Source organism: Wolffia australiana, chromosome 8, assembly GCF_029677425.1.
Source record: "Wolffia australiana isolate 7733 chromosome 8, ASM2967742v1".
Lineage (NCBI taxonomy): Eukaryota > Viridiplantae > Streptophyta > Magnoliopsida > Alismatales > Araceae > Wolffia > Wolffia australiana.
The window spans coordinates 6693898-6704752 of record NC_135842.1 but is presented as its reverse complement, the minus strand read 5'-3'; the positions used below and the strand labels follow the sequence as shown (position 1 = coordinate 6704752).

The 10855-nt window shown below is 40.6% G+C and overlaps 1 protein-coding gene across 3 annotated transcripts; it reads left to right on the top strand.

Annotated features, from left to right (window-relative positions):
• Positions 1-2677: 2677 nt before the first annotated feature.
• Positions 2678-9902, top strand: LOC144706320 (CW-type Zinc Finger). Of its 3 annotated transcripts, XM_078579219.1 has the most exons (13): positions 2678-3194; positions 3287-3359; positions 3440-3579; positions 3669-4010; positions 4094-5187; positions 5282-5679; positions 5778-7165; positions 7248-7399; positions 7960-8120; positions 8780-8940; positions 9016-9353; positions 9492-9542; positions 9637-9902. In XM_078579219.1, exons 1-11 carry the CDS (start codon positions 3045-3047, stop codon positions 9226-9228), a joined length of 4272 nt encoding a protein of 1423 aa, XP_078435345.1. In that variant the 5' UTR covers positions 2678-3044; the 3' UTR covers positions 9229-9353; positions 9492-9542; positions 9637-9902. The 3 variants fall into 3 exon arrangements, with proteins under 3 accessions (XP_078435345.1, XP_078435346.1, XP_078435344.1); XM_078579220.1 differs by having other exon boundaries at positions 3443-3579; positions 9492-9902; XM_078579218.1 differs by having other exon boundaries at positions 9492-9902.
• Positions 9903-10855: the final 953 nt, after the last annotated feature.

Here is a 10855-nt window from a genome sequence, read left to right as displayed (position 1 = left end):
GAGAAGGGAGAAGAAGGGTTGGCCCCTGAATAATTCTAGCCTGGGTTAATTTCATTTAGGGCCTTCCCTTATTTATACTAAGTAAGATATTTTTACAAAACCCCTAAACTTTAAATATATCTTTCAATATTTAAAAGACCATTTGTGTTTGACCCTCAAGGCTTATGTATTAGTCTAGTTGACGACTCTAATTGTGTAATCACATTTATTACACTTCAAAGTTAATTAACTTATCATCATATAGATAATTAATGAAGGATTCATTTAAGTCAATTAATAGGTTGAGTTTCTAGCCCGGTGGGTGCCAATCTACATCTCATGCTCTAGAAGATACGAAAAGAGAATATTGACTCAATTATAGAACCTTTCTATCAACGATTACTATGTACATTTATTCCCCCATCTGCTTGAGATTCCTAGGACAGCTTAGGATATGGTCAACTGTAAAAAAAAATACAAGAGTTAGTATTGATGCATTCAAAAATTATTGGAGAAATATTCTGATATTCTACTACCTTGGCCATTGACATCATTGCATCATCTTCCTTGAGTTTTCTCCTTGTACACTATGGGCAGATGATCCCACGTTAACCAATCAATCATTTTTGTGAACTTTCTACTATTCCATAACAAAGGATCTTGTAATTCCATGATTAGGAACCTGTAGGTCATGGTGAAAATACAATGATCTGTCAACAAAACATCTTTGGTGTCTAAAGTCGAAGGACCACTTACACAACAGTGATATGAATCAACATGACTGATAGTTTGGTATTTTATCATTTAGGGTCTCGTACAAATCAATGCAGTGAACTCTTTCTGCTAAGGATCACCCATTATCTATCATTAGTGTTCCCACACTAATAGCTATCGGATGGACCATGCTCATTATCTATCCTTGATGAGTGTCCTTGGAGTAGAAATATCTAAAATACATGCTTAAAGAGTAATGATCTCTGTAGTATGATTTCATGTTAATTCATAAAATCGTATCATGTATTCATAGACTTCATTGTAAGCATCACACATGCATTATAATGAATATATTGTAAAAATGAATGTTGAATAAGACATGGAATATGTGATTGGCTTTTCTGCCACACATATTTCCATCGTAAAACATTTACACAGAAACAAAGAACGCCTTTTGGCTTTTTGAAAAACCCTAGCTATCATTTGTGTTCTCTCTTAGCATTAAAGAGGAGCATACATGAAGGATCCTAATGACATACTTTTGAAGATTAGGCTAAAGCAAATTGTGTCTAATGTTGAGACGAGTACAACCATGGTACATAGTTATTTGATTTGTATTTCATTTCATGATATTTTAAACTTAATCCTTAAAAAAAAATTATGCAATATAAGTATAGTACTGTATGGAGTAACTTTTAGGTGATTTGACAAAAACAAAATATCTTGCCTCTGCCCCAGGCGAGTATCTTAATAATACTAATTATTTACTGAGCTAATTATTTGAGACAATCCTAGCCTGAAACAAAGTGCATCATGGCCAAATTTGATAGACATGAAAGACAATTCTAATGAAATTTTAGTGAAATCTAACTCCATTATATTCTTCCACAAAATTATTCTATCACATTTGTTTTAGTTTTTTTACTTTGTATTTTTTCCCTCATTCCACAATGCATATTCAATCTATATCCATTTCCTTCAAAAGAAAATCATGAATTCATTTTTGGGTTATCACTATCTGTGTACTCAATTGAAGTTAAGCAGAAAAAACACGGAGACTGATGAAAAGGTTGTACTTGTCAGTCTAAATATCTCACTTTAAACTAGAATTCGGAATGATCAACTTGATAAGATAAAAGGATGCTCTCTGTTAAAAAACTAAAGAAGTGGAGATAAGATGAGATGCATGCAGAGATAATTTTTGGTTTCACCAAACCTTATCTATCTCAATGCCAAACTACAATCATTCTTATAAAAAAGCAATGCTAGTTCAGAATGCTATTTATTTATTTTATTTTTGCATCTCAGTATCTCATTCATAGTGATAGTAGATTTAAACTGCACAAATGTAAACATGTAAACACTAAAGAGCATACTCCTCTGGCAATGCCCCCCCCCTCCCGCACAAAGTTTCTACAGAGGATCAAGTAAAATGGACGATTAGGATCGCTTGGACGTAACAACTACTCGTCACGCTCCATCTCATCACCACTCGTCATCCATCCAGTCACGTCCCTTCCGTCCCCTCTGTAACATGCCAAACCCTTGATAAAACATTTAAATGCAAAGGAGCATACTCTGGCAAATCCTCCCCCCTGGGTATCTGGAGATGATGTTGTAAGATGGACGGCCAGGATCACTCAGACTTGGGGAGTTTTGCCACGTGTTGCTGAGTGAGAATCAATCCCCTTCGTCGAAATCTCTATAACACGTGGCCGTCTTATTTCCATGGGCTTTAGTGGGCCCCACGCAGCTCACACGTGTGGGCCCTCCATCAAATCCCCAATGAACCAGCCCACAGAGACAGCCTTCATCGCCGCCAATCTCGAACAGCCCACATGGTCCACCGAATCGACGGCCAGGATCGTACGATCCCCCCTCAAGCATTTTCTCTCACAAGAACCCCCCTTTCTCTCTCTATCTCTACTCCCCGCTAGAGAGAGAAACAAACTGCGTAAGAAGTACAACTACGAGACTCGGGAGGAAGGAGTCATGGCGGTAAAAGTCTTTCTCTCTCTTCCCCCGTCTGTTTCTCTCTCTAGAAATCCCGGGTTGTGTTCAGCGGAGGGGAAAACGAGATTAAAAGACTGGACTTTTGTCTGAGTTTATTCTCTCAGGGGGGTTCTTTTCTCCTACCTGGGGAGACTACGACGGAGGAAGACGAAGAGGGTCGACGTAGAAATCCGTTCTTCGATCTGGGTGAGCAATAATTTGCCCGATCTTGCCTGATTTCATCGATAAAGAGAGGATCTTGGCGTGGAGAGATTTGTGGGCATTCGGGGAATTCGTGGGTACGCGGTTTTTGATTGCTGGGAGAGAGATTTGGGGAGGAATTGATGTCGGCGGCTTGAATGCTGTCCGTCGGTAGCGAGATCGATGGGAGAAGGTCTGTTCTAGGTCGAAGGTTTCGGATGGAGGAGAACGAGCTTGAAGAAGGCGAGGCCATCTCTAGCTTGGAATATGATGCTGTTGTCGATCCGGATGTCTCCCTTTCCTACATTGTATGATTACCTCTTCTATTTCGTGATTGTTGGTTTGATTTCGGTTTGTTTATTTGATTCGTGTGGATTGAGTGAAATTTAATGGGTTTCAGGACGAGAAGATTCAGGTGGTGTTGGGGCATTTTCAAAAGGACTTTGAAGGTGAAATTTCTGCGGAGAGCTCCGGTGAGAACAGTCTCGAGTTCGGGAATTACAGTTTTAATCAAATCTCCGGTCTCTCATCTTGTGAAAATTCGTTCATTAAGCAGGGGCAAAACTTGGTGAATATGGATCATTTTTACCAGTTTATATGCGTTTGCCTCCTGTATGCCCCCAGCAGTCTAGGGTTCCTGCTCGGGTGGCAGACTGGAATACGTCAACATCATCCCAAAATCCTCCTGCCGAGGTTTCTTTTTTTTTATTTTTATGTCGAAATTCAAGTATGTATTCTTTTCTGAATTTGTTGATACTAGTTTTGTCTTCTGCTGCTTCCAGAGCAAAGCAACTTCTTCAAGTCCACCTGTTCCTTCTGGAAATGTGGCTGCTCCTCCTCCACAGCAGCTGGATGATACTAAGAAGAATAAGATTTACAGTATTGAGCTTACTCCGAAAAATGGGGTGACTATAAATTCGAATAATTCTGGAAATGAAAATAAATTATTGAAACTTCGGATCAAGGTGGGCTCAGGAAATCTGTTGCTAGGGCCCCTGGCTGCAATTTACAGTGACATGGGTTTGGATTACTCTCCATCTTCATCCCCTGAAGATAGCCCGGGAACAAGTGAAGGGAAATCCTTGGGAAATTCCCCCTCTGGCTCCCCCATGGCTGCTTTCCAGGTCAGTAGCAGACTTCTGGAAATTGGAGTTCATCTATTATTTTTCTCTTCTTATTTTGACTTTTCTTTGAAATGGTTTGATAGATTATGACATGCTTCCCTGTTCCGGATGGATCTTTTCTCTCTCCTCTCCCTGAGAGTATCTTGCGCTTGGTGGAAAACCAAAGAATCTACTTGAAGAACCCAAAATTGGGTGAACTCAATGCCTTTGAAGGAAAGGGAAATCTCTTAGAAAGAAAGAAGGTGAAGAGTATGAAAGATAAGACGATGTCCGCAGAAGTCCCTGATTCAAGCCAAAAAGAGAAACAGATGTCAAAGCCTGAAGCTTTATATGATAAATCAGAGAAGCAAATGCCGGATCGGGTGGGAAATCAGTCCAAGAATTCTTTCGCAGAGGAGAAGCCTTCTTTGCATGATCTTTCGGATGATGAACTATTGGATGTGGTGGCCAGTCCGAATACAAGACGGATTGATGAGATTGGAGCAGGCTGCCTTGACATTAAAGGCAAAGAAAGCTTAAAAACATCGTCGGCAGACAAGAAGTTGGAGGATGAGAAGTTGAATAAGCAAAAGATAGGTCTATGCATTGATGATCCCAATCTTCAATCTGACAGATCATTACGGCCTCATGTTTCCAATTTTACTGAAGATGGAGAAATGGGTCTTCAAGAATTAGGAACTAAGAGAAAGCCAAAACAATGTGAAATTTCTCAGAAGGAAAGTATTGATAAGAAGAAAATTCACTCGAAAGGAGATATTTCTGCAAAGAAGCAAGCCGTAGTAAAGTCCCAAAAGACTTCGATTAAAAGTCTTTCCAAAGAAACCCAGAAGGATTTATCGTTGGAACCGAAAGCTGCAAAAACAGGCCGCAAGGCTGATCCAACGGAATCTCCATTTGGCGAAAGGATAAAGCAAAGCGGGGCTATTGACAAGTCAAGCGATAATCCGAGCATGAAGAAAGCTGAATATCCTCCTCCATTCAATTCAACTGAGAACAGACAAGAATTTTCCATGACTAGCAATAACCCCTCATTTGTGGATGCCACATCAGCTCTTCACGTTGTTATTGAGGATAACTGGGTTGCCTGTGATAAGTGCCAGCAGTGGCGCTTGCTTCCTTATGGGATGGACCCTGCACAGCTTCCTAAGAAATGGCTTTGCACAATGATGGATTGGCTGTATGTCTTCTTTAATTTTAGCTTATAAGGCTTATCTTAAAATTTTTAAATAGTTTAATTTGTGATTATATTTCCATTTCTTTACTGCGTACAGGCCAGGGATGAACAAGTGTTCTATAAGCGAGGAGGAGACAACAAGGGCTTTGCATGCTGCTTACCACCCCCCTGTGATAGATAATCAAGTGATTTTCAATGAATCTACACGTCAAGTTGGATTCGATGCCCAACCCATCGACAGCCAAACTGAAGCTGGGTGCCAGCTGCCAACAAATTATGAGAAGAAAAAGGGTTTTCTGAAGGAATTCCCCTCAAAAGGAACACAGCCTGCAGAACCTGTGAAGCAACAGCGTGCGGCCTCTGTGGAAAGCTTAATCTTCAGAGAGAATCAAGTTAATGCCAATGGAATCAGCAGAACAAGTGATCCGCTTTTTGAAAACACCAAAGAAAAAAGAAAGAAGAAGCACAAATATGTTGAACAATGCGCAGCTGAAGGTTTTTCCTCGTGTCCTTATTTTTCTGTTTTTGTAATGGCTTGCATTACTTATCCTCCAGACTTGTCTTTGTGAAGCTGATAACTGGTTTCTTTGTAGATGGGCTGGTTTCCAAATCCAAGAGCAAGAGAAGATCTGACCAAGATGATCATTGGGTTTCCAAAAAGGTCAAGTCTGTGGAAGCATGTAGTGTTGGTGAAGATGGGAATTCTTTTCGTGGAAAATCGGCATCGATTACGAGTAGTGGTTTTCATGATGGTGAGGATTCGGGAAAGAAATCCAGAGGAGTTCATGAGAAGGTTCCATTAAATGGAACCTCGAAATACATCATGACTAGCATTTCAAAACCTGAGAAAGAAGATTCGTCGGTAAAGAAACGGAAAGAGAAGCAGCTCAGCTCTGACTATATCGGTGAGAAGGAAGAAATCAGAAGAGGAGGGCCACCAAAAGAAAAGAAGGTGAAAATCTCAAAAATGGAGGAAATGGGAACCCTTAAAATTAAAAGAAATGATGAGATTGATCCAAGGGACAAAGGTATGAAACGCCCACAGAAAATGACGGAAATTACCAAAAAACACATCACTCAAGAGCAGTACCACGGATTTTCCGAACCTGAACAGCCATGTACAGCGGCGACCTCGAGCTCGTCCAAAGTTTCAGGTTCTTCGAAGAACAAATCTAGCTTTCATGAAATGCGGGGTTCGCCTGTGGATTCTGTTTCTTCATCTCCCTTGAAGATTTCAAATGCTGGGGGATCAGATGCCGCGTTGAGCACTTTGTTGGAGAGTCAAAGAAGACGCTCCTATGGAGAAGTGTTTGGAGGAATCGATCAATCCGTAAACAGTGATGCTTCGAGAGGAAAATCTGTTTACAAGGATAAGAAATCTGAATTTGAGGAAAACAAGACAACAGCCGGTGATGATCTTCAGCGTAAAAATGGATCTGGGCTACAGAAACCATCAAGTTCTCTTTCACGATCTAAGGAGGAACCTAAAACTTCAAAGTCTAGTGTGGAGCAATATAGAGACAAGAGCTATGATAACCTGGGATCATCGCACGGAAAGAAGAACATCAGGCATGATTCAGTTTCAGATTTAAGGGATTCAAATCTTAAAACGTCGGAAATTAAATTGCCTAATGAGAGCCCCAGGGATATGAAGCTAAGAAAATCAGAAACCCCAGAAAAACTGGAGACAAATGAGAGGGAGCTCAGATTCAGAGAGAAAGAAGTGGCCTCAGATTCTTCGAAGATGGGCAAGATTTCTCCTTATGTAGATAAAAGAGCAACAAAACCAGATTACTCGCCTAGTTTAAGCAAAAGTTCTCGCGACAACGGGGCTGCTGTTACTCAAATAGATGGGGACAAAGGGAAACTACTCGAGCAGCCAAAAAATCTCAATCCTCAAAATGGAAAGCATCAAAATTACTCTGCTGCTAGCGTTCTGAAAGAAGCCAGGGACTTAAAGCATACGGCGAATCGATTAAAGGTTTTTGCTAGCTTATTATCTATTATTTAGGTGATGTTGAATTATTGAATTAGGTTACCCGAGAGCTTATTGTTTTTTGCAGACGGAGGGGCTGGAGCAGCAGAGTACTGCTTTGTATTTTGAAGCTGCGCTGAAATTCCTCCACGTGGCATTCCTTCTTGAGTTATCCAGTGCCGAGAGCGGAAAACATGGTGAAGCAGTGGCGATGTACTCCGATACTGCCAAACTTTGCGAGTTAGTTAAACTACCACACCTTACCAAATCGTTCTTTCCTATCTGCATGAATGAGGGCTTGCCATCACCAAGAGGAGGAAGAGAATTGTCATTGTCCTCATCCTCGTCATTCATCCTCTGTCTTCAAATTGTGGACAGATGACGAAGACGACTCGTCATTGTTCACTTGTCACTTTCTCTATTTCTACTCTTTCAAATGATGCTGACAATGAGTCTTCATCGTCCTTGTCATTTGTCTGGTGGTCAGATAGTGAGGATGATGATGATTTAATCCTCATCATTCTGGTTCCTGACGACATGATGAGGATGGCTCATCATCATCCCTGAAAGATGACAAACACTTCATCATTGTCTTTAAACACGTCGGGGAACCCTGACTTGAGCAGACTAGGCATTTCATTTGTTTGGATGGACCATTTTCGTATGGTTTTATATCTTTATATAAAACACTGGAAGTCTTTATCTGCTATTCTCTTCTGTGATTTGTCCACTCGTGTCAGATTTTTGGTTTTTTTTGCTTAATTCTTTTTAATTTCATGGATCGGCTCAATGGGATGCAGATTTTGTGCTTATGAGTACGAGAAGTGGAAAGAAATGGCAGCCGCTGCATTGGCATATAAATGCATGGAAGTCGCATACTTGAACGTTGTTTACTCAAAGCATCCCAATGCAAGTAAAGATCGTCATGAACTGCAGGTGGCTCTTCAGATGGGACTGTCAGGTATTGAACCATTCTCCTCTTCAGGTGGCTAGTTCTTATTCAGACCGAGAGAGGGACCGGCAGACAGACATACATAAGGAGTTAGACAAAGGCACAGACAGGCAGTGGGAGAGAGAGACACAGAGAGAGAGAGAGAGAGAGAGAGAGAGAGAGAGAGAGAGAGAGAGAGAGAGAGAGAGAGAGAGAGAGAGAGAGAGAGAGAGAGAAATTGAATATGAGGGAAATGATTGTTGTTATTGTCATTGGGCGACAAGTTCTTGTTGAGAGAGAGAAATAATGATGATAAAGAGTCATCATTGTCCCAGTTGTTGTCCCCGTCGTTCGTCCTCTCTAGGATGATGATGACAATGATGATGACGACTTTGTCTTGTCATTGCCACTCGTCACTTTCCTTCTTTTAAACTTAATCAGATGATGAGAGAAGATGATGATATCATCTTCATCACCATCGTCACTCGAGCTGAGGACCTGGATGATGACGATTTTCATTATCTTCTGCGAACACTGTCAGGGGAACTTTACTATTCACCACAGCATTAATTTCAAGAGCGTTTTTTTATGTTTTGTCTAGGGCCCAGGGAAGGTTATGTTCTGTATTCAATCATTTTAACGCTTTGATTTAAATTTATTATTTAACACGGATTGAACAATGTTTCCAGGGGAATCACCATCATCTTCAGCCTCGGACATTGATAACTTAAATAACCAAAGTACGATTATCAAAGGTGCCGCCTCAAAGGTGGCCAATCCTTCTCAAACGCTGGCCACTCACGTGATAGCAGCACGCAATCGTCCGACTTGTATGAGACTTCTGGACTTTGTAAGTATTCTCTTAGCGGAACAAGGGAAATATAATTTTGAATATAATCTAATATTTATTGGAAATTATTTCCAGACCCATGATGTAAACGCTGCAATGGAAGCATCAAGAAAATCACAAAATGCATTCTCAGCAGCTAGTGCCTGCCTGGAAGGATCAAACTATTCTCCTGAAGGACTTGCTTCTGTGAAGAGAGTTCTGGATTTGAGCTTCCATAATGTGGAGGGTCTTTTGCGTCTCATACGGCAGTCGATGGATTCCATCAGTCGTTGGCTTCACCATTCCTGACGGAAACATAATCCTCATCATCATCCCTCTCTATCATATCCAGCTGCATCTCTCTCGACAACTATTGATCAGCTTTTCATCCCGGGCTATAGATCAATAAATTGTCAAGAAAAACCAAAAAAAAGGTTAGTTTCTCAAAATCTTGCATGGTTTCAGCAAAATACAATTTTATCATCTGCCGAAACTGGTTTTTATTTATTTTCATACTGATTGTGTTAAAGCTGATTTCTGGATTTTATATGTTTTCGGATGGTGTTGGTCAGGTGGGTCGATCAGGCTAAAGCTGAAACATGGATCAAAGTCAGTTCTTACAGGTACAGCTGCGGTTAGCATGATCTTTGGCAGTCTGATAAGAAGCCCATGATCAATTGGTTGGATGAATCTCATTGGTCCTTTTTGGGAAATAAGTTTTCGCAGTGTTCATGAAATCTGGGAGAAGATGCAATAAAAGGCAGCGGTTTTTAGAGCTGTGGCTTGAAGTCAAAGGGTGCTTCAAGGGCAGCTGTATGCGAGGATTGTGTATATAGCAGAGTTTGGAGGCAGGCCTCTTAACCCGTCTAACCTCCCTGTGTATGTAACATGTTGGACGGTGGGCATGTCTCTCTGATCCCATGTATGAAAATTTTGGTGCTTTTGAAATTTATGTCATTATACAGCTTTCCCACATTTTGTAATTCAGTATGTGAAAGTCAGTGAAACTCAGACTACTTGTGATGGAGAGAGGGTATCTGTGAGATCCAAATTCAAAGATAACGCAAGATAGAGATGGCAAAGATGCGTGTGTGAAAGAGAGAGACTTGAATTCTCACTGGAGATTCTCAAGCTGCCAGCTGCCAATTTGGGTTGGACGATGTGAAACACAATAAAATAACTTTTGGTTGATGAACAGCCAGTATAAACGCATATGTTAGTTGGTGGGACTGGCCCACTTCATCCCATTAACAGGGTCCCTATTGATGGGATCATCTTATCTTAAGGGAGTTTAAGAAATATTATAAATAGAAAGAGGGACTCTTTTACTAAATAGAAGAAGAAGAAAGCTACATCCAATACCCCCTTGACCACCAGCTTCTGGAACGGTGGCCCTGGTAGTCCTTTCGTGAAGCTATTGGCCACCTAGTCCACAGAACAGACAAAGTGTGGGTTTATGATACCAACTTCATTTTATCCTTGATGAAGTGTCTATCAATCTCGATGTCTTTTATTCTCGTAGCTGAGGTGTATTATTAGCTATGGTAATTGCAGACTTGTTGTCACAATATAACCTGGCTGGTTTTAACCTTCCCACCTTCAGTTCCTCAAGTATATAATTAATCCTCGACTATATTCCTTGTGCTAAAGCTATAGATTCGAACTAAACATCGAACCTGGACACTAATTGTTTTTTTACTTGTTATCTCCGATGAATCCGTAATAATTAAAGGGTCATATAAAAAACAGAACCAGCATAATCTGCATCAGTATAAATGTCATTTGATAGATCTAAAGATCTTCTAAACAGGAGTCCTTATCCCAGTGCAGCTTTTAGATAGGCCAGTCCGTGATGAGCAACTTGAAGATGAATTTCCCTTGGATCATGCATGTGCCGAATATTTACCCCAACTGCATAGGCTTTTAATGAGTATTG

What these genes read in the sequence shown, in the direction of transcription:
- LOC144706320 (XM_078579219.1), top strand. Translation starts at nt 3,045, where the DNA reads ATGCTGTCCGTCGGTAGCGAGATCGATGGGAGAAGGTCTGTTCTAGGT. An exon ending in GATACTGCCAAACTTTGCGA is followed by an intron (nt 7,400 to 7,959) that starts GTTAGTTAAACT and finishes AATGGGATGCAG; the next exon opens with ATTTTGTGCTTATGAGTACG. An exon ending in TCTTCAGATGGGACTGTCAG is followed by an intron (nt 8,121 to 8,779) that starts GTATTGAACCAT and finishes CAATGTTTCCAG; the next exon opens with GGGAATCACCATCATCTTCA.